The sequence below is a fragment of the Anser cygnoides genome, chromosome 19, assembly GCF_040182565.1.
Source record: "Anser cygnoides isolate HZ-2024a breed goose chromosome 19, Taihu_goose_T2T_genome, whole genome shotgun sequence".
NCBI lineage: Eukaryota > Metazoa > Chordata > Aves > Anseriformes > Anatidae > Anser > Anser cygnoides.
Genome location: NC_089891.1, coordinates 9,047,845 through 9,066,462, shown reverse-complemented (window position 1 = coordinate 9,066,462; position 18,618 = coordinate 9,047,845). Strand labels below are relative to the sequence as shown.

The 18,618-nt window shown below is 40.9% G+C and overlaps 1 protein-coding gene across 7 annotated transcripts in view; it reads left to right on the top strand.

Moving 5' to 3' along the window:
• Nucleotides 1–2,183: 2,183 nt before the first annotated feature.
• Nucleotides 2,184–18,618, top strand: part of TEX2 (testis expressed 2) — a 75,041-nt gene continuing 58,606 nt past the window's right edge. For 2 of the 7 annotated variants that reach the window (XM_048064611.2, XM_066980094.1), the window contains exons 1-2: nt 6,336–6,352; nt 6,817–6,947. In XM_048064611.2, coding sequence (XP_047920568.1) covers nt 6,351–6,352; nt 6,817–6,947 — 133 coding nt within the window. In that variant the 5' untranslated portion in view covers nt 6,336–6,350. Of the gene's footprint in view, nt 2,339–2,463; nt 2,720–4,105; nt 6,353–6,816; nt 6,948–10,769; nt 10,828–18,618 lie in introns of those variants that run through there. The other 5 variants (XM_066980095.1, XM_066980096.1, XM_048064613.2 and 2 more) reach the window with 5 other exon arrangements.

Below are 18,618 nucleotides of genomic sequence, written 5' to 3'. Positions count from 1 at the left end.
ATATTACTTCTTATTTTACAGCCTGCTCAAGCACTGTTTTAAAAAGGCATTTGAATGCCTTCCTCGCATATTCTGAAAGATTAAAGTCATTATTTTCAAAAGCAGCTCCTGACTACAGATAACTATTTCTAGCACCTGCAGGCCTGTTGTTTCTCAAAATGACTGCATATTTATATGTAGGAGACTGAAATATTAAAAATAAATAGGTATGACTGTATTCTCTTGTCTTTTTGTAGGATGGATGGCAGATAAATTATCCAACAAAAGCATTTCCTCTAGCACCATGGAATGACTCAGAAATTCAGAGACACTTCCTTTTTCCAACTGACTGGGATTTGCCTTCAGAAGAGGATTCCCAAGTGGCCAGGTGCACGATGAAGCTGAGGCAGGTAGCAAAGCTCACGTCTCATTTTCCCTAGAGGCTGGCTCCAGCCTTTGCTCAGGCTGTATTCCTCTGTGGAAGAAGCCTCTGCTGAGCACCCAACTTCAGATGCGAAACTTTTTCTCTTGAGGTCACGCCTTTTAGGCCGTGTGTTGGCTAAGTTAGGTACAAACAGAGGGTGGAAAAAGCTTCAAAACTTCTCGTGAATTACAGTTTAACACAGCTGAAAACAAGACATTGGTCACAGTTTCAGTTGTAGCCTCTGTTCCTACAGGGAAAACCTGCTATTAAGAAAACAACCATTATCTTATCTTCATACTCTGGAAACACTAACACCAGCTCTGTATAACGATTCAAAGGTCTGCCTACTTACTATGAGAGCTATAAAAAGAAACCTATCCTAGATGATTGAATACACTTTTACATGTATTTAAAACATAATACTGTCTTTTAAACTTAAAAAAATGACCACGTAATAATGGATGGAGTAATGATCATAATTCATTTTTACAAGTGTTGAATTGGTCTTGAAATGTAAAGAGAAAAACAGTATGAGAGTTATCTACACCTACTTTTGAATTAGACTGCAAAACCTACTAACTACCGTATGCCTGGTATAATGCCTAGTAAAATGGGAAACCAAGCCCTGACTGTGATACAGCTGTAGATAAGATAGTAAAGTATTAAAAAAAGATGTTGTATATTAAAATATTTGGAGCTAGTTTGGAGCAATTTGAATTCTGCTCACATATTCCACTGCATGTTGGCTAGTAAATAAATTAACTTTGGCATCATCACCACATAAAGTATCATAAAGTTGAACACTGGTATGAAATAAAGAGACTCAGAAAGATCTCATTAACAGTTTTCAAAAGCAAGAACAATGATGTAAAGGGTAAAAGCAGTGGCAAGGCTGTAATATTTTATGGCATGAGACCATTATGAGAACAAAAACCTTTTGACAGAGGGAATTATCTTTTTTTTTTTTTTTCTGTCTGCTGCAAACTGGCAAATATGAAGTGGAAATAAAATGGCCTCTGACATGGTATGTTTCTTTGGGTAACCGCCTAGTTTTTTGGATAACGGACCTTTTTTGGCCATTTGTGTAATGTTTTGATACCAAAGCACTTTATTTTGTCTGCTTGCATATGCATTTCCTGCAGGTAGTGTCTGCTTCTATGAAGTGATGTGGTCAGAGATTACGGGGGTAAAAATTTACCTGCAAAACCGCCACATACAGTTTACAAGAAAAACCCAAAGCAAACAGAGCATTCTCCAGAACTGGCTGCTTATAAACCTGGTCAACACAGACACAAGCAAGAGGAATTAACAGGTTTTTCTTAACACCGGTGGGAGGAAACATGGCCCGCACTGGAGCGTCGAGGCCAGCGTGGCTGACGGCCTCAGCTCCTGGCTTTGCTCAGCGCGCTGCTCACAAACTCAGCCTCCCTTCCATCGGGGCACTTGTCATTCAGAGATGTTTTCCAAGTGACTGGGCGAAGGAGATCATTTTATAGTCCCTGCGCTGGTCATCCAGTTTCCTCTGAGCGGCTCCTCATTTCGGGGAAGCATTTCCTTGTGTCATCGCTTACCGCCTGACTGAAACTTTGCGAGCGGGCTGAGGCGATTCCTCCTTCCCGGGGGTCCCCGCCCCGGCCGACTCCATCCCTCCCCCGTCCCGCTCCCCCCGGCCGCCCAGCCCGCTCCCCTCACGCCCACCTCACCCCTTCCACCCTCCCCAGGCCTCAGCCCGCCTCCCTCCGCCCGCGGCGGGCCCTCTCCCCGCTCCGCCCCTCAGCCCGGCGCTGCGGCGGCGGCTCCGGCAGGCCCGGCCCCCCGCGGGGCCCGGATTGGCGGTGCCGGGCAGCCCCGCCGCCTCTCCTCCCCTCGCCGCCGCCCGGCGCGGGCCGGGGGCCGCCGGGGCCGCGCCGGGCAGTGCCATGAGCCGCGGGTAAGGTAAGCTGAGGCGCAGGGCGGGCCCCGCCGCGCCGCCTCGGCCCGCCGCCGGGCTCCGTTCCGCACCGCGCTGCGGCCGCCGGGGCTGGAAGCGCTGCCACCGCCGCACCCGTGGTGTCCGCGGGGCTGTGGGCACGGCGGGAGGACGGGGCGGCCGGCGGCGAGGGGAGGCGGGCAGGGCAGGGCCTAGGGCACGGCGGAGGCGGCGCCCGCTGGGGTGGCCGTGAGGGACCGACCCTGAAGGGACCGATCCTGAGGGGCCCGACCCTGAAGGGACCGATCCTGGGGGGACCGATCCTGAGGGGACCGGCCCGCTGGGCTGCCCTCAAGGAGCCGGCCTGGGGAGCCCGGGGGCTCGGGCAGCCTCTGGGGCCGCTCACGGTGAGTGGTGCCTGGGTCGGGGCTGGCCGCACCGCCTGGGGCTTGAGGCGTTTATTTTTACCGTTGGGCAAGGTTCGGTGGGATGGAGTTACTTCCCGCTTACATCAGTGTAATTGAGATAAAAATTTGGCCGCGGTGGGATGTGCAGCTTGGCATGGGTGCTGCTGGAGTGGAAGGAATAGCTGAAAAACAAGCAGCAGAGGAAACTGCGATGTTTATTCTTGATGGAAGGCGAGGGGAGGATTTTTAATTTGCTCTTGGTATCAAGAGAAGAGAGATTTTCTGTCACACAAATTTGTTTCCTTTTTCTTGTCCTAGGTGTCAGCTTTTTCAGTTTCTGATTCTCTTTTAGTTGTCAGTGTCACTGAATTTTACCCCTCCATTGCAGCTCAGTGCCTAACTCTGTTTACAGTGTCATTTCGGCATGTGCTGAAGTTCCTTCTAGATGTCTGTGCTCAACTTCTTGGAGATGTGTATCTGTCAGCAGATATCTTAAGGAACTCCTCCGATAGCCCATCATTTGGGGGATTTTAGTACACAACTCGATTTAATTTAAACTTTTGTAACTTTCATATTGAAACTGCAAGATAAATTATTGTAAGATTTTACTGCTCTAAGACTATTCTCTGTTAAGATGCTTTGTCATACTCCTCTGTCTTCACACAACTCCTTTTTCAAGAGGTTCTTGCCTGTGTAACTCAGGAAAAACAAGGCAGGCTCACAGTCTCCGGGGCGTATTTTTTTACTGGAAAATGTAGCTGTATTTGGAATTTTAAAATAACTCTATTTTCTTAATCTCTGAATAAAATTCAGGCAGTGTGATTGAGTACCTCCTTTTAATTTTCTCTGAATTGAAAATGTGCTAAATTAGAGGTAAAAGCAGTTTAAGTTGAGCAAAGAAAGTAAACTGACGTTTTTGATGTTAGAATTGGCTTTTAAAGACTCGTGTTCTTTTATAATGTATGAGAGGTTACCGTTCTGATTGACTTCAAAGCTGATCCAACAAGCTGCTCTGTTGTGGGTGGCACGTTTTTCATATTCCAAGTAGGTGCTGATGTGTGTGGTAGTGTTTCCAAGTAGGGTTGAGTAAAGTGCTTTCTCTTCTGAGCAAAAGACCAAGAAGATAATCCTGTGTTCAAAGACGTCTTTTACTGAACTCTGCTAGGCTGCTGTACAATATCTCCTGTGCATTGTATTACTAAGATGAGTACATCCCTTGTAAACTTTGCAAAGAACTTATTTAAATGACCCGTGTTACCTTTATTTCAGAAAAGAAAATCTATTCATGAAATCCGAAGTGAGAACTTGAAAGAGGACACAGCCCAATGAAGTACTTTTCTTAATTGCTTACTTTTTTTACTTTGGATAATAACATAATTTAGTAGTTTCAAGTACTAATAACAAATACTTAGTACTTTGTAAGTAAGTAAACTCTAAGACAACTATGTTACAAACTAAAGAATGTGAAGCTGGAAACCTAGGCAGAATATATAATGCCAATAACTTCTCTTTTATGGTAGAGGTGTGAATAAAGCAATGGGAGACAGTGAAACTTGTCTAGTAAAAAGAGAGAAAGTAACAGGGATAAACTTAAAGTCATGTAGCTAGAAGAGTGAAGATGTATATTTGAACACCGTGTTAGCTGATAGATTTGGGGATTGTGCTGCTCTAACCTCACCTTTCTCTGCTAACTGAACCTGATCCTTTAGATGAAATCAGAGTAAAGAAATCTCTTGTGGCATGCCTGAGAGGCCACCAACCTTACGTTGTGCGAGCTGGACAGATGAGCAGGCATGAGCGTGGCAGTGAACGTGTATAAAGGCACGTTTCCTGTGCTGTTGTTCCCCAGTCCTGTTCTTTGTGTGATATTGAGGACCAGGCTCGAGCATGTTATGGCCCATGAGCTAGGTAACTTGTGGTGCAGTGTAGCTGGTGGAGCTGGCAATACCGGACCAGCAATTGAAGCAGGATAACGCTTGTTTATTTGAGTAAATTGTAAGTTTCAAAAGAATGAAAAGGAGGTTGAGTAAATTCTGGTCTTACACACTTGGAAAAGTCACTTAAATCTCTGGATTTTTCTTCTTTTCCATTGGCAAGCTAGAAATGTTGATATCAGATGTTCACTGTGAATAGTAGTGTTAATTCAGTGTGCTTTGAAACATTTATCCTTGAATAAAGGCATCATGTTCTAGAAGTCCTTACTGCCCTAAATGAATCAATTAGATGACAACGTGTTTTGGGAAAGAGGAGCATAACGTAGGCTGAGAGGTTAGAGAAATAACAATAAGAGTTAATACTGTGAGCCTTCATGAGTGCATACTTGGTATTAGAAAAGGCATAATATATTCAGAATAGAAATCAGCTCTGGAAATGCATAAGGATGTCATGTGTGCCCAATAAAGGGGATGAACAATGACTTTTCTTACTCTAGGTAATGCAAAGTAGACACTAGAAAGGGTATGTTGTGATTTCAGGGAGGAAGACGGTGGCACTGTGAAAAATAGGGAGAATAATACTGTGTGTCAGGACTGATGAAGAATGCAGCACTTAAGGGGCAAATGAGGGAGTTAAGGCAGCGTTGGCTTTGTGCCGGCAGTACAGTGAAAGACCTGTTCAAAGAAAAGCCTCCCTATGAATTTGTCTGAGTTTTTATGTACTTCTCTCATATTGGTGGTCCAAGAACTCTGAAGGTCAGAACCAGCCTTGCAATGCTGTGTGCAATTAACCCTGTTCGTGGTGTCCCCTTCTAGATACAAGGGCTGAAGTTGGCCCTGTTTTGAGCAGGGTTTCTCTGTGGGCTTGTATGCGCAAAATCTTTTTCTTTGTGGGCTGGAATGGAAACAGCAAACAGAAGACGGGTGCAATCTGGGAACAATTTTTCTGAATCCAGCTGATTTTTCTGATGCACAATCGTGGCTTGAGGGAAAAGGAGTCTTAACATTTAGGGAACAAAGGCAGAACTGCAAAGTACAATGCTGTCTGTTCCTCAGAAACCTCTCTCTAGTGAAAGAGCAACGTTTATGGCTTTCAGAGGTACCATAGTGAATAGTGAGAGCTTTAGGATTATCAGTTAGCGTTTTCCATTCTGTGTTTATTTCCTTCAGTGCACTGATGCATATCGTTATGGTACGTGTAAAGATGTTTTTGATTGCTGATTAAAAAAAAACACTGTACTACTCCATTATTGTAGAGGATTGTGGTTCAGATCCACAAAGTAAAGGATTTGTTTTTCTTTCTAAAACAAACAGTTGAATTCAACTTCTTTTCTTGATGTGTGAGACAGAATCCCAGTTACAGAGTCATAAAAATATATGACCCAATGCTCATGTCTGAGTTGTGAATTATCTGTTCTTGGACAGTTTAACGTGTTTTTTTAAGCTTCTGTTAGCATGTCAAACCCCAAAACTTGAAGACAGAAAGTTAATAATTATCGGTCAAGATCCCATCGCAGCCCGAGGCAGCAAAACGTGAAGATTGTGCACCAAATGGCCGTAGCCTCTGTGTGCCTGTTCCCCGGGAGTGTTGTGAGGATTGACGTTTAAGCACCTGAAGAGTTAACACTTCTGTGTCTTTTTCCTTGGAAGATCTGGAGGTGAATGGAATTGCCTGGATTTGGGCCAAGTTCTGCACAATGTATGTCGCAAAGTACCTACTTAATTGTCAAATGAAATGTAAAGTCTTTTAAGGTGATATTGAGGCTCTTTCACACAAGTCCTTTATTGGAGTAATTTTATATTACAGGCTGCCATTTACTAACTTAGTTTGAGTTTTGAGCATGCTTACAGAGCACAAGGCCCCTCTTTGGCAAGTGTAGTAGCAGTATGCCCAGTGTAGTACGAGACTTCCAATCAGACCAGTTCTGTAAGGCGCTGTTTGCCTGTGTTACTGTTCCTATGCCCTCTGCCTTCTCTGTAGTTTTCTGCTGTGGAACAAGGCTGTTACAGTAGTGAGTTATTTGGGATCTCCAGGGCAATGGAGGTGTCCCTTTTTAGACCTGATTAACAGATGCATTGCAGTTTCTTTAGTGGGAGTCCTTGATGACCAGTATCTCTGGGAAATAAAAAGTGAGTGTCTTAAGTTGAAATTGCTCAATTAAGGCATCTGAGAGGAGTTGCCTCAAAACTTCCTGTTAGCCAAAGCCATTCCCGAGCCCGTTGGAAGTCCTGGAAAAGGAGCAGAGCAGCAGGTTTTGACTACAGTGGTTTAGAGTGGCTGAAACAGCTGCAGGGTAAGTTTTCAGGGTAAGTTTTGCAAGTGTTTTTTCTTCCTCCTTTGCCCTCTGCAAGAAGAGAGGTTCTGAAGTGTCGGATTATTTACAGTTGTCTTTATTCTCCGGGTACACAGAACTATTGTCTCTGATTAAGCGTATTGTTAATGTTTGGAAAGAGTTGAGAATATTGTAGTGGAAAAGGGCATATTCTCTGGTCTGTCATCTTGCCTTCCTGCTCGCCGAAGTTCCTAGCTCCCTGTTTATTGACTTTTTCTCCTATCTATTTTAACTCTGTCCTCTCCAAACAGCAAAGTATGTTATTCTGCTGTGCAAAGACCAAATCAATACATAGCAGCGTGGTTAAGTTAGTATTCTGGAAGACAAGAGGACTGACGGACAAGGGATAACAGAAGATCAATAAAACATAGTAAACAGTGGTGTTTTCCCATAAAGGCCAAGAGGGTAGCACAAATGAATCGTTGTATGAACCAGGCTTTAATATTCATTACCTCGTGTCTCTGTGGTTTATAAACTGTTATGCTCTCTGACCCCATTGGTGTTGGATGACAGGAAATAACCAAGGGATGTCCCTCGGTGCTGGTGGAAGCATTGGGTGGCCTGGACTGCTTATCGTGTCAATGCAGGGTACTTACCCGTAAGCTGTGGGAAGATGGCACGGTCAAGTTTAAAAGAAGATCTCTTAAAAGAGCATGGAAATGCATATTCGGGAATTAGGACACTCTTCAAAAGGATCTGTTTGAGTCCTAAAAATCGCTTTATTGGGTTTTAGTAGCTTATGCAGAGGAGAGCTCTAAGACTCTAGAACTTACTCTGGATTTAGTGCGTTCTGTTTAAATTAACTTCAGTTATTTTTTTATATATATATATATAAGAAAAAAAGAAAAAGCAAAACATATGTACGAACCAGGCTACTGTCACCTTTGACACTGGAGATTTCAAAGCAGATCAGAGTGGGCTGAAACATGTAACTAACCTGTTGTGAGCTGTAATGAAGTTATGATCTGAAAGTAAATAGCTGCAGAAATAATTTTGTGTCACTGGAAGTCAGGATTAAGATTGGGCTCATAAAACAGACATTTTTTTTTCCTCTGACGTAGCCCAAAGAATAAGGCTTCTCTGAGAGGATAGTCATGCTGACACTTGTATAGTGGCAGTTTGGTTAGGAAGCAGTGCCCGCCATGTGATACTAAGCAGACAGTGAAAGCTCTTGTCTAGGTTTAGCGTTCTCTCTCTCTGCGTGTAGCTGTTGTGTTGAACCTGTCTGCCCGTGGTTGTGCTGCGTTTGACAGCGTATCCTCTGGTCGAGGCTGGGAAGGCTGGTCTTGCAGCCGGGCCACACAATTGCTGTAGTACCTTTCCTGCCCACAGGTCACCTCCCACTTCATGTTCCTGTCTCGTGCCCCAAAAGCATCGAATGCAAGGTGAAGACTTCTGCTCTGGCTGCCTTCCAAACTGGCTATTTCCATTCTGCTTGCTTAATACGTATCTGTGGTTCCTGTTGCTTGGAGGGGCTTTACTTTCTGTCCCCATACTCTTGTGTAATGCTTGGGGTTGAATGCATAAATAAATGTGTTTTGGTGGTAAATGAAGTGATCCATATGTTGCTTCTCATTTCCTTACTGCTGAAGTTTGATAAGGCTTATCTTTGTAAGACTTTCTCAGTAGCAGTTCTTTTTTTTTGTCTAATTGCTTTCACAATTATTCGTTTTCAGTTTGCCTTGAAGTATTAAGCAAATGAATTGGGAGAAGGAGGAAGAAATAAGGAGAGATAATCCTAAATGTCAGCTCAAAAGTGTGCTAGTTAATAAAGGCTTTGTCAGGTCCTTAATAAACCTTCTGAACAAATGCATGACAACTCTCGTAGTTTTATGAAAATGATCAAATTGCTACTGTTCTATTTATCTGTTACTTCTGTGAATAACAAGAAATGTAGATGGAGAAAGGAGACCAGCTGTGCATGCAAACCATCTCCTGTTTTGTAATTCCAGTTATTCCCTTTACAACAACAGGCCTAGGTTTTCAGGATGCTGTAACGCTGTCTAGAGGTTACAGACAAGCTGAAGATCCGTGCCTGACACTTCTAGAAAAGTTCATGGACTTTGAGAGTAACCAAAAATATTAATTTAGGGGAGTTTTGTATTTAAGAGCATAAAATGTTAGGTTGTAAAGACCTTGGTTTCTTTTGTCACGCAGTTTTGAGAGGTGGTTGGTAGCTCTTTGTGAGTATTGAACAGATATTATAAACCCTTCATTTCTGAGCTGGGACAAATTTTCAGTTTCATTTTTAGTGGCCAGATTTTTAAAATTCTAGCTAGATATTTTTTATTCTTTCTGCCAAACTAAAACGTCATAATTAAAATCATATAAATGAGGAAATCACTGAACTGTAGCAAGAGTGTTGTTTTAGTACTTTACTTTCCCAGTGTATATTGTTTTTAAAATCTGCTTCTTGCATTCAGGTGCCACGAGCAGCGTATTTAGCAATGGAACTGCTATGGGTTAACTGCAGATTTCCTTCCAGTGTGAACAGTGGCTTTTCAGGCCTCTGCCTCCAGCACCCCTAGCCAAATAAGTGCAGATTTGTGAGATCCATTCAGATGTCGCACTAGGAAAGCTGTTGAGAAGGCATTGCCAGTTATGGTCTAACTTCGAGTCCTCCATGGGGCTTAGGGGAACTTCTGAGGGGATGTAGAGGCTGTTCCATGGTTTAATGGAGAGCAGTTTGTCTCTCTGGGTGGTGGTGAATGCAAGGTGAAAAGATTTCCATTCCACATCTAGATTTTGACTTTACTCGTTTTATTTTATTTTTTTTTGTTTCCCCAAAAGAGCAACCAGTCCAGTCTGTGAAATCTTAATTATATATAGCATGGCAGAGGCAGCACGTTAGAGATGAGTGCAGCTTCCTCATACTCCAGTCATCAACTGTTTTGTCACCCTATCCTGGAAGACAACTGCAGCTGCCACCCATGCTTGGCTTCTCTGACTTGACCTCTCATTAATTAAAGGCCTCACTTAAACAACTACACCCCTGATACATGGTGATGTATGAGGAAGAGAGTACGTGTGCACTCACTGAATTATTAAAATTGTATGTAATTTAGAGCTTGTATAGCTGATGGACTCTATTTAACAAAGAGCATGTGGTAGATTTATTAAGCATGTATATATATATAAAAAAAACAAACATCGCCATGTGTCTGAAATTAGAATTGCCTGCATAATACTATAATTGAAGAAGGCAGGATATGGCTCAAAGACAGTTATTTCCCATTGCCTTTTTGAATCCATCTGGTGGTTTTCGCTGTTCTTTTATCTCCCAGCAAATCGAGACCTTAACGTTGATGACCTAAAATTAATTTCCTTGAAGCTACGTTAATGACACTTCCCTTTCTATGAGCATGCATGCACAAAATGTAACCCACATACAGGGGTATGAATTATTTCTCACGTATTTTATCAAGTAGTTGAGACTATAGATGTTATTTCTGGCTGGAATACTAGAAACTTTTACATTGCTGAAGGCATTTGCAGCTTTTGCCAGACAAACATATGCATGTTGGTAACTTTATGAAATAGCAAATATCATGGGCTGATAGAGGGATGATTTTAGTCCTTCTTTACATGGAAGTAACTGCAAGGAAGAGTGAAAGTAGAGAGCCTCTGTGAGTACTAGTTGAATTGAGAGTAGAGCTGGGGTTCTTCTTAGCAATTTATTTATTTATTTATTTATTAAAAAAGCTAATTTTTTCATATTGCAGTATGATTTCAGCAGGCACCCATGGAATCAGGCACTGACCTGCTACCCTTTCCATTTTCAGCCTGTGGGTTTGTCAAATGGGATTCCTGGAGACAACCACCTCAATTAACATTTCCAAAAGTAAGATCTGCCTGTATGTTTTACAGCTCCATATGTAGCTGGTCAGAAACTAGTACGTGCATCTCAGGTGTAAAGAGGCCTGGGGGAATGATTTCACTTCCAGATGTTGTCCTGTTAACTTAGTCTACCTGAGGTCTACTTTCCACTAAGATAAGGACCTATGTCTGTGTCTGCTGTATGAGTGAATTATACCAGATAGGAACAAATAATTGCTTTCTGAGCTGAAAGAAAATGAGTAATGGCTGTCTGTGTTGCTTCCTGCATTATTGATCATTGGAAGCTACTTTTCACCAAAGACAGTAAGAACATTTTCCAAGGAGTGCTGAAAACTTGAAAAAAAATTATTAACTAACCTGAGCCTTTTAGAAAACTTTGATTTTTACTGTAAGTTCATGGCCAGATTCGTGCTGTGGTAGACCTACGCTGCTGGAAGAAAAAGAGGAAAACACTGTTCCTGTTCTTCCCAATCATATTTTGTTTACTTCTTTTGAGACTCTGCACATGACAAATCGTCTTTCTAAGGGTGTTACCAGTACCCACATTTTGACAGAGAAAAACAGAGTAGGAAGGATCCTCTTATGCTTTTGTTGTGCAGGGGTGTGAACAAAAGGGCTTTGAGGTATGCAAAGATGTCAGTTTGTCATCGCAGTGTACTCGTTTTTTTCCTTATGACAAATATGGTGTATTTATATCTGCTTTTCTATAATACGATCCTGTTAATTCAGATTACTTGCAAAATTGTTTTTCATGTATCATCTGCCGTAGTTTCTTTGCAATTAAGATGAAAAAAATTGTGGGAGGTGCTCATCATTTTCTGACTCAGTTGATTTCAATAAGAATCAAGCCTGTAAAACAGCTGTTAAGGTCAGGCAATCTGTAATTGACCTATAATATGTTGAAATTAAAATGTATCACAGTTTTTTGGAAATACAAATTACCCAAATCACGATTTTGGAAAGAAAAAAAAAAGCTTAATATATTAAGCTGAGCCATTAACTATTGCACTGTTATGTGTCTAATATAAGAAATGGAAGAGAATGCAAATCAAGCTGGTGGCTTTGATTTTTAGTGTCCTGTTTTTGGCAGTGATCTCTTTCATGTTCTAGAGAACAAAGTCCAGGGAAGATTTGTGCCAACTTCTGTCAATTCATTAGGTGACATCTTGAAACATCTAGTTATAAATACTATGTGAAAAATAGGAAAACGCATATTTAAATGGGAACACAAATATGAATGCTTCTGAATATTTCTACTTCTTTTGCCTTAAATACTTCTGCCAAAGTTGTCAAGTATTTGAGTGTACTGTAATAGGATGGCTAGGAATTGTATGGATGTTTCAGTCCTGTGCACCTGAGGGTTTTTTGTCTGTTGTAGTCCAGTATTTTTAATCATAAAATGCTGAAACCACTCTTTAATGCAAAATTAATCTTTGAGAGACTCTAGTGAAATATATGTAACAGTTGCATGGCCCTAGAAGGTTTTTGTCAAGCTGAAACAAGGCCCCTTATGTCTTGATAGTTCAGCTGGGAAAGCTTGGGTTGTCTGTCCTAATGCTTTTAATGGAGCTTCGCTTCATATTTTTGCTCATGAAGGTTTGACTGTATTTTTGTGTTTGGTGGTTTGTTTTTATTTTTTGTGTTCCACACAGGGAGAAAATCAGCTTATTAGGGCTATCTAGGTTCTATTTCAATTTTTTCATAGTCTTGGGAAAACTTCAGTATCTTGGACATTTTCCTACCCTCACCACTCTGCACTGTGTCCTCCAGCTGGAAAGCTGCAGTGCTGCTGAACTTTTGCATTTTAGTTTCTAGGTACTTGGATTGAACATAAGTCTGAATGAAATGGAATGAACGTTGCCTGAAGCAGAGAGAGATGCCTGATACTTGCCAATTATGCGCAGAGTTTGACATTTTGTTTTCTTGTTATTCTTGGGAAGAGGCTTCTTCAGAGCTGGCTTCACATTCTGTTAACCTTCTACGGGTCTTTCTATGAATTAGAAGTTAAAAGAATTTAAAGCATAAAAGCTGTTGTTGGTAGCTGATGATTTCTGCACACTTGTTGCTAGAAAGAGATGGACTGCGTGCTTCTTCAGCTGTTTCAACTCAGTCTGGTTTTTAGTCTTTGCTATTGCCATTATAATAAGTTAGTGATTCTGTGTGGTCTTACTTGTACAAAGCACTATGTGAGTGATAATCTTCACTCTCTTTATAACACTGAAACTCAAAATAGCATGTTTACCTGCTCAGGTCCTTCAAAGAAGTCTAGAAAACCATTTCCTTCCAAAATCAGATCAAAAAGAACTTTTCTTTGGTCATGTGGTGCTGATTTACATTTCTTGCCTTTGCAGGTTCCAGGTAGCACGAATAGCTGCTAATACCTATCTTCATTAATTTTTCATCGAATTCAGTGGGGGGCGAGGCTACTCGATGGGTGGCATAGTAGAGCTATTTGCAAGACTAACTCTCTTAACAGCAATACATGAAGTGGCAGGAACAATTGAAAACCCAGTAATCTTGCAGAAATTTGGGTTTAGTCTGACTAAACTTTGGGTTCAGTTACTTCTGAATTACCTTTGTCCCGCCACTTCTCAAACTCTTGATTGCAACTCTCAAAAGACGATGTTAAGATGCAAATTGCTGTTTAGTGACCCTTTCCTGGGCTTTTCTGTCTTTTGGACCCTCCAGGGATTACACTTTCAGACTTCTGAGAAATTCTGTATTGTTCTATCTGGAATGCATTTTTTTGTTTTGCATTTATCAAAGATGCTTTTTGTTTTCCTTAGGAAGATGAGACGGAAGTGAGCTTGTGTAACCAACGCTACCAATTATCCTCTATTTTAACGGCTGTAGCTTGCTATGTATTTTTGAGTTAGTTAACTTTCTTATGTTGAGCACAACTACCTTTGTAGTTGTGTGTGAATACTTGTTTATTTGTGTAAGATTTCTAAGATAGATGAAGCTCTCCTTCTTCCCATAGAAAATGTAAGCTTTCTGAAAGAAGCCTTAGTTATTTTCTTTTTTCTTTTTTTTTTTTTTACCAACTGCCTGGGGATTTGCCCTCTAGAAGTTGAAAAAATACCACCAAAGCTGGAAGATGAGAGAGATCAGAACCAGATAATCCTCAGATAATGACTACATTGTGCTTGGGGCATGCCAAGGTCCTAGGCATGTGAAGGCATCTACATTTCTGTGGGGAGTTTTGTATTTCTTGAGCTTCTCACAGGCCGTAGAGCTGTTACAAAGGCAGCAGGAATGATATGGCTGCGCTGGAAGACCTGGACATAATGTGCTGCTTCTGTCCGAAGGTACATCATTTAAAAAAAAAAAAAAATTACAGGTATAAAAACACATTCATAATTCACAGATGCACGGCAGTAAAGGTCTGCTGACTTTCGTATGCATGAAGTTGTGAGAAGTTGGCAGGTAGAGCAGAGGACTCGCTGAGTGCACCCTAACTGCAAAGATGCTGCAGCTGTTGGGCTTGGTTTGGTCTGGGAGAAGTTGAGTAGAAAGATTCTTCTCCTCCCCCCTCTTTGTTTTTTTCTTGTCTTCCTTCACCATTGTGACCTTGTGGAATATACTTGGACAATAAAATACATACATAGGGTATCGCTGGTCTGTCATCGTTCTGTAGCTCTTCAATTTTTTTAACCTTGTTTTTTTTTAATTGTTACTTTGCTGCTGAAAGCCGTGTGCTTGGTCCAAACCTAAATGCTTTCTAACGCTAAATGCTATAGTGCTATTTAGTTGAACCTGAGAACCCCTTGTCTCTGATTTTGAAAGCATCTCTGAGAAATAAAGAAAAATGACTGTGTATTGCATTCTTATGATAAAAAAGCCCTAAAGCACTAGTTCTGCTGTTAGTCCTATGCAAAACATGAAGTCAGAATAAAGACTGTAGATCTGAAATGTACGATTTTATGAATCATTAAAAGTCCAGTGCAAAAAATAGTGTCTTTAGATAGCTATGGGGTACGGTTTGCCAATCTGTAGATTCCATTCCTTTGTTCAATGATCTTTCATAACTACATTTTATATGAAGACCCAGACTTCAAGTTATTAATTGGCACTGCTCATCTGTGTCTAGCTTCATGTGGACAAAGATATTTATTTTTAATGTTGTCCTTTCTGCTGTTCTCTTACGAAGGCATGTGGTGACTGTTTTAATTTTGCAGTTGCTGTGAACATTGACTGAAAGTCTGTGGGGTGTTTTTGTGTTCTTCTTTCCCCCCCACATATCCCTAGTCTTCAATTTAATGATTAAAGCTATCTTGAATTAGCTTTTCTGTTGCCTGGTTCTTTGGCTGTCCTGATTGAGTGGAGTGGTGTCGATTAGGATAGAATTGTGTGTTAATGCATCTGTCATGTCTAGATGTATCTTATGGTTGTGCTTGGTTGTATTTTGCCATTTTCATGGCTTTGAGGGGAGGAGGGAAGCAAGAAGGAAGTTCAAGAACATAACACCTCACAAAAGACCTTTTAGGAAATGCACCGTAACAAGGCATGAGTTTGTTTAGTTCAATGTAATGTGGGTATACAATATGATTTTTTGTTAGTGAAGTGAATTTAAATATAACAAAGTTCCTGAACACTCACTTGCTACCTGTCTGCAATTTTACCTATTGATGTCCATTTGAATTGTTGGGAAAAATGAGTCGAACACAATTCCGATAAGCTGCCCTAAATCCTAAATTAAAAGTGGCTTGGTTTTCTTTGTTTTGGAAGCATGCTTTTCTGTAAGTCACTTAGTCAAAATTTCCCCTAAAGTTTTTTATAGTGACCTTTAATTTAATCAGTGATGTGGACAGCATTTTCAACTGTGGACTAATCCAAAGAGGTTTTAGATAATCTTTCATCAGATTAATGAGGAGTTGATTCTTTTTTTCTCTCCACAGAGACAAGGAGAGAGTTACAGTGCTGCATAGGTTAGTATTGTACCTCACTGTTTGCCCTCTCAATCAGATGTAATTTTTAGGGGGGTGTAGATCTTTTTAATTTTTTTCTTTAATAATGAACAAATTTTCTGTAAAGATGCAGACATTGTACAGCACCAGGTAATTCTGATTTGTTCTCTCCTCCCTTTTAGAAGAGAACAGATGCAGCAGTTGTTTGTGTATTGCTCAGAATTGTTAAGGGACCGGTGGATTATTTTGGTTTGGCAGGGTGACCCCGAAGAGGCTGCTTCATCCAGGTAGTATAAGAGAAGAGAAAAGGGTTGAAACAACTGCTCTCCTAAGTGGAAAAAGCTGGCTTTGGGCTGTGCCAGAAGCTGACCCCTCTCTCTTGGTGCATGCTCTGTTTCTAATGCGTTTATTTCTAAATCCCTTGCTGCAGGAGTTTTCAGATCAAAGTCTCTAAACGTTTACTTTTCTGGGGTGCTTCTCTTCTCACTCATGACCAAATTAGTTTTTGGGGGGGTTGATTTTGATCCCAGCAACTAGTTACGTGGAAAAATAAGTATTGGAATGTCCTTTTTTAAGATAGCTATATGTGATATTGCAATTGACTGAATCTCCAAAACCTGTGATGGAAGGGGGATTTGGTTGTGTGATTTATTCTTTTATTACTTTGTTTTGTTCTGTTGAGGGAATGAGAGCTCGTATAAAGTGCCTGTGAACTGTTAAATGGAGTTGACTTTGGTATACTGAATAAAGATCTTTTGGATGGAAAAATGCTACATGTTGTTTGCAATTATGAATGATAGAGAAACAAGAATGAAGTAGCTGATAGGAGGAGAGCAAGTGAATGGAGAAAGTATAATGTGCTAGAATTTTTATTTTTTCTCTTTGTGTAAACTAGGAGTAAAACTTTACTGAAAATATGCTTCCTTGCAATTTGCATCTACTGCAAAGAGCAGAGAAAGTATTTTTGAAAGTATGAGGAATCTGTTAAAACTAAAATCATAGTTTATTAGCTGACTATGGTAACAGCAACTTCCAGATCCTACAGCAGTTCTTTTCCCAGTGTTTGACTAACAGATATAATACTCAGCATATTGGGGCTTCACCAGAAGCATTGTTACTGGTGAGGAAACATCAGTAGATGTTGTGTTGAAATTGTGCTTGGTGGGAATGTTTTCTGAAGGTTTCAGCACACAGCTCCATTGAACATCTCTGAACTTGTGTAGGAGGGCTTTTCGTTTTCTGCACAGTTCGAATTTTCAAGGGAGGATAATGCATATTTATCTCATTGAAGTGCTGGAGATTTGTCTGTAAGAAAAGAGTTCTTGAAGAGCTGCAGGTGAAGAACCAGATTGCGGGCTCAGTGCGTGGCTGACACTACAGACGCTCCCTTCACGCCTCTTCTGACTTCTTGGAATTTCAGAGAAGCAGTTCTGTTGCAAAATAATATTTCACCTATAGCAATTGGAAAATGCTACGTTAAGATGATGGTAAGGCAGCAGCCTCTGTCTAGACATGTCATCGGATTGGTGGAGCTGCAGAAGTCCTTCTTGCCTCTGTGTTGACAGCTCCCAGCACTGGGGACTTAAAAGCACTGTGCTAACTGCCAGAGACATGGTTTCCCAGCTAGTTCTGTGTCTTATGCTTTGGCAGATTTGCTGCTGCCCCTGTTCTTAATCTGGTGCTGATGGGAGCTGCTTTGTTGGCTGCAGACTGTGGCTTGCCTCTGAAGCCCAGCAGAACAGACACGGTTCTGCCCACGGGCTGGAAGGGACGAGGAGCCCGGGAGTCTCTGCTGTCCTGCAACTGCAATTCATTCTGTTTGCAGTAAGCTCCTCGTGTTTCTGTGTTCTGTGTGTTCTTGTTTTTAAAAAGAATAAGTGTTGCAATAAGTTGTAAATTACAGTGACTTCTCCGCCCACTGCTTACTGTTCTTGTATGAGTTATTGCATATTTTCTCTCTTTGGATTAACTTCTCTTTTTCTCCTACTAGAGGAAATGTTCAATTTCTTTTAAATTATTTCACTTCAGTCTTCAGAAAAGACAAGTGTTTGTTTTTTTTTTTTTTGACAACCTTTAACTGCTTGCTTTTTTGTCGAAATTAAACTCTAGTGCAGCTTTATGAAGTTCTTGGTGCAAGTGATGTGTCATGGAAGGAGAATGGGAAGGAATAATAAGTAATCTTTTGGTGAAGGCAGAAAAACTAATGTGGTAGTTGACCTTTCTTAGGTCTTTGGGGAAAATGTTAAGATAGAAATAGACCCACTTGGCTAACATCTAACAATTCTTATCGTTTTTGAAGCATTTTAGATACAAGCACGTAGTAAGGACCTTTTTAATATTGCTTGTCTTCAAAATTACTGGGATTTTAAAAAGACTATTTATTTGCCATTGCAATTTTTATTTGACCTTTCTGTCCTAGATTTTGGTAAACAACCCCTCTTGTACCTCTGGTAGATTTATAGTTCTCGTTATAAATGAAAGGTCCCAAGCAAGATTTCAGGCATTCCTGAACATAGCTAAACAATGATTATTTAACTTGGATTTTTCTAATCTTAAATGCACTTGCACAAAACCAGAATCCTTCTTTTATGAGGCTCAGAAAGAACTCCTCATAGAGGTATTTTACCTGTTTTAACTGATTTGGTTGACCTCTGCTAGAGGTACGTGTTATGGAAGAGCTGTATGTATATATTACAGTGTATAGAGGGTGGCACCACCTATGTTGGCTATGGGAAGTATTTGCTGTGATCCTAGTCTTGGCTCCTGCTGAACACATTGGCCTGTATTCTAATGTTACTTGATTGATATCAAATTCCCCATTTCTGTGCTTCTTGCAAGCCTGTCTTTCCCTATCTGTAACTCCAGATTTTCTGTATAAAGGTTTTACA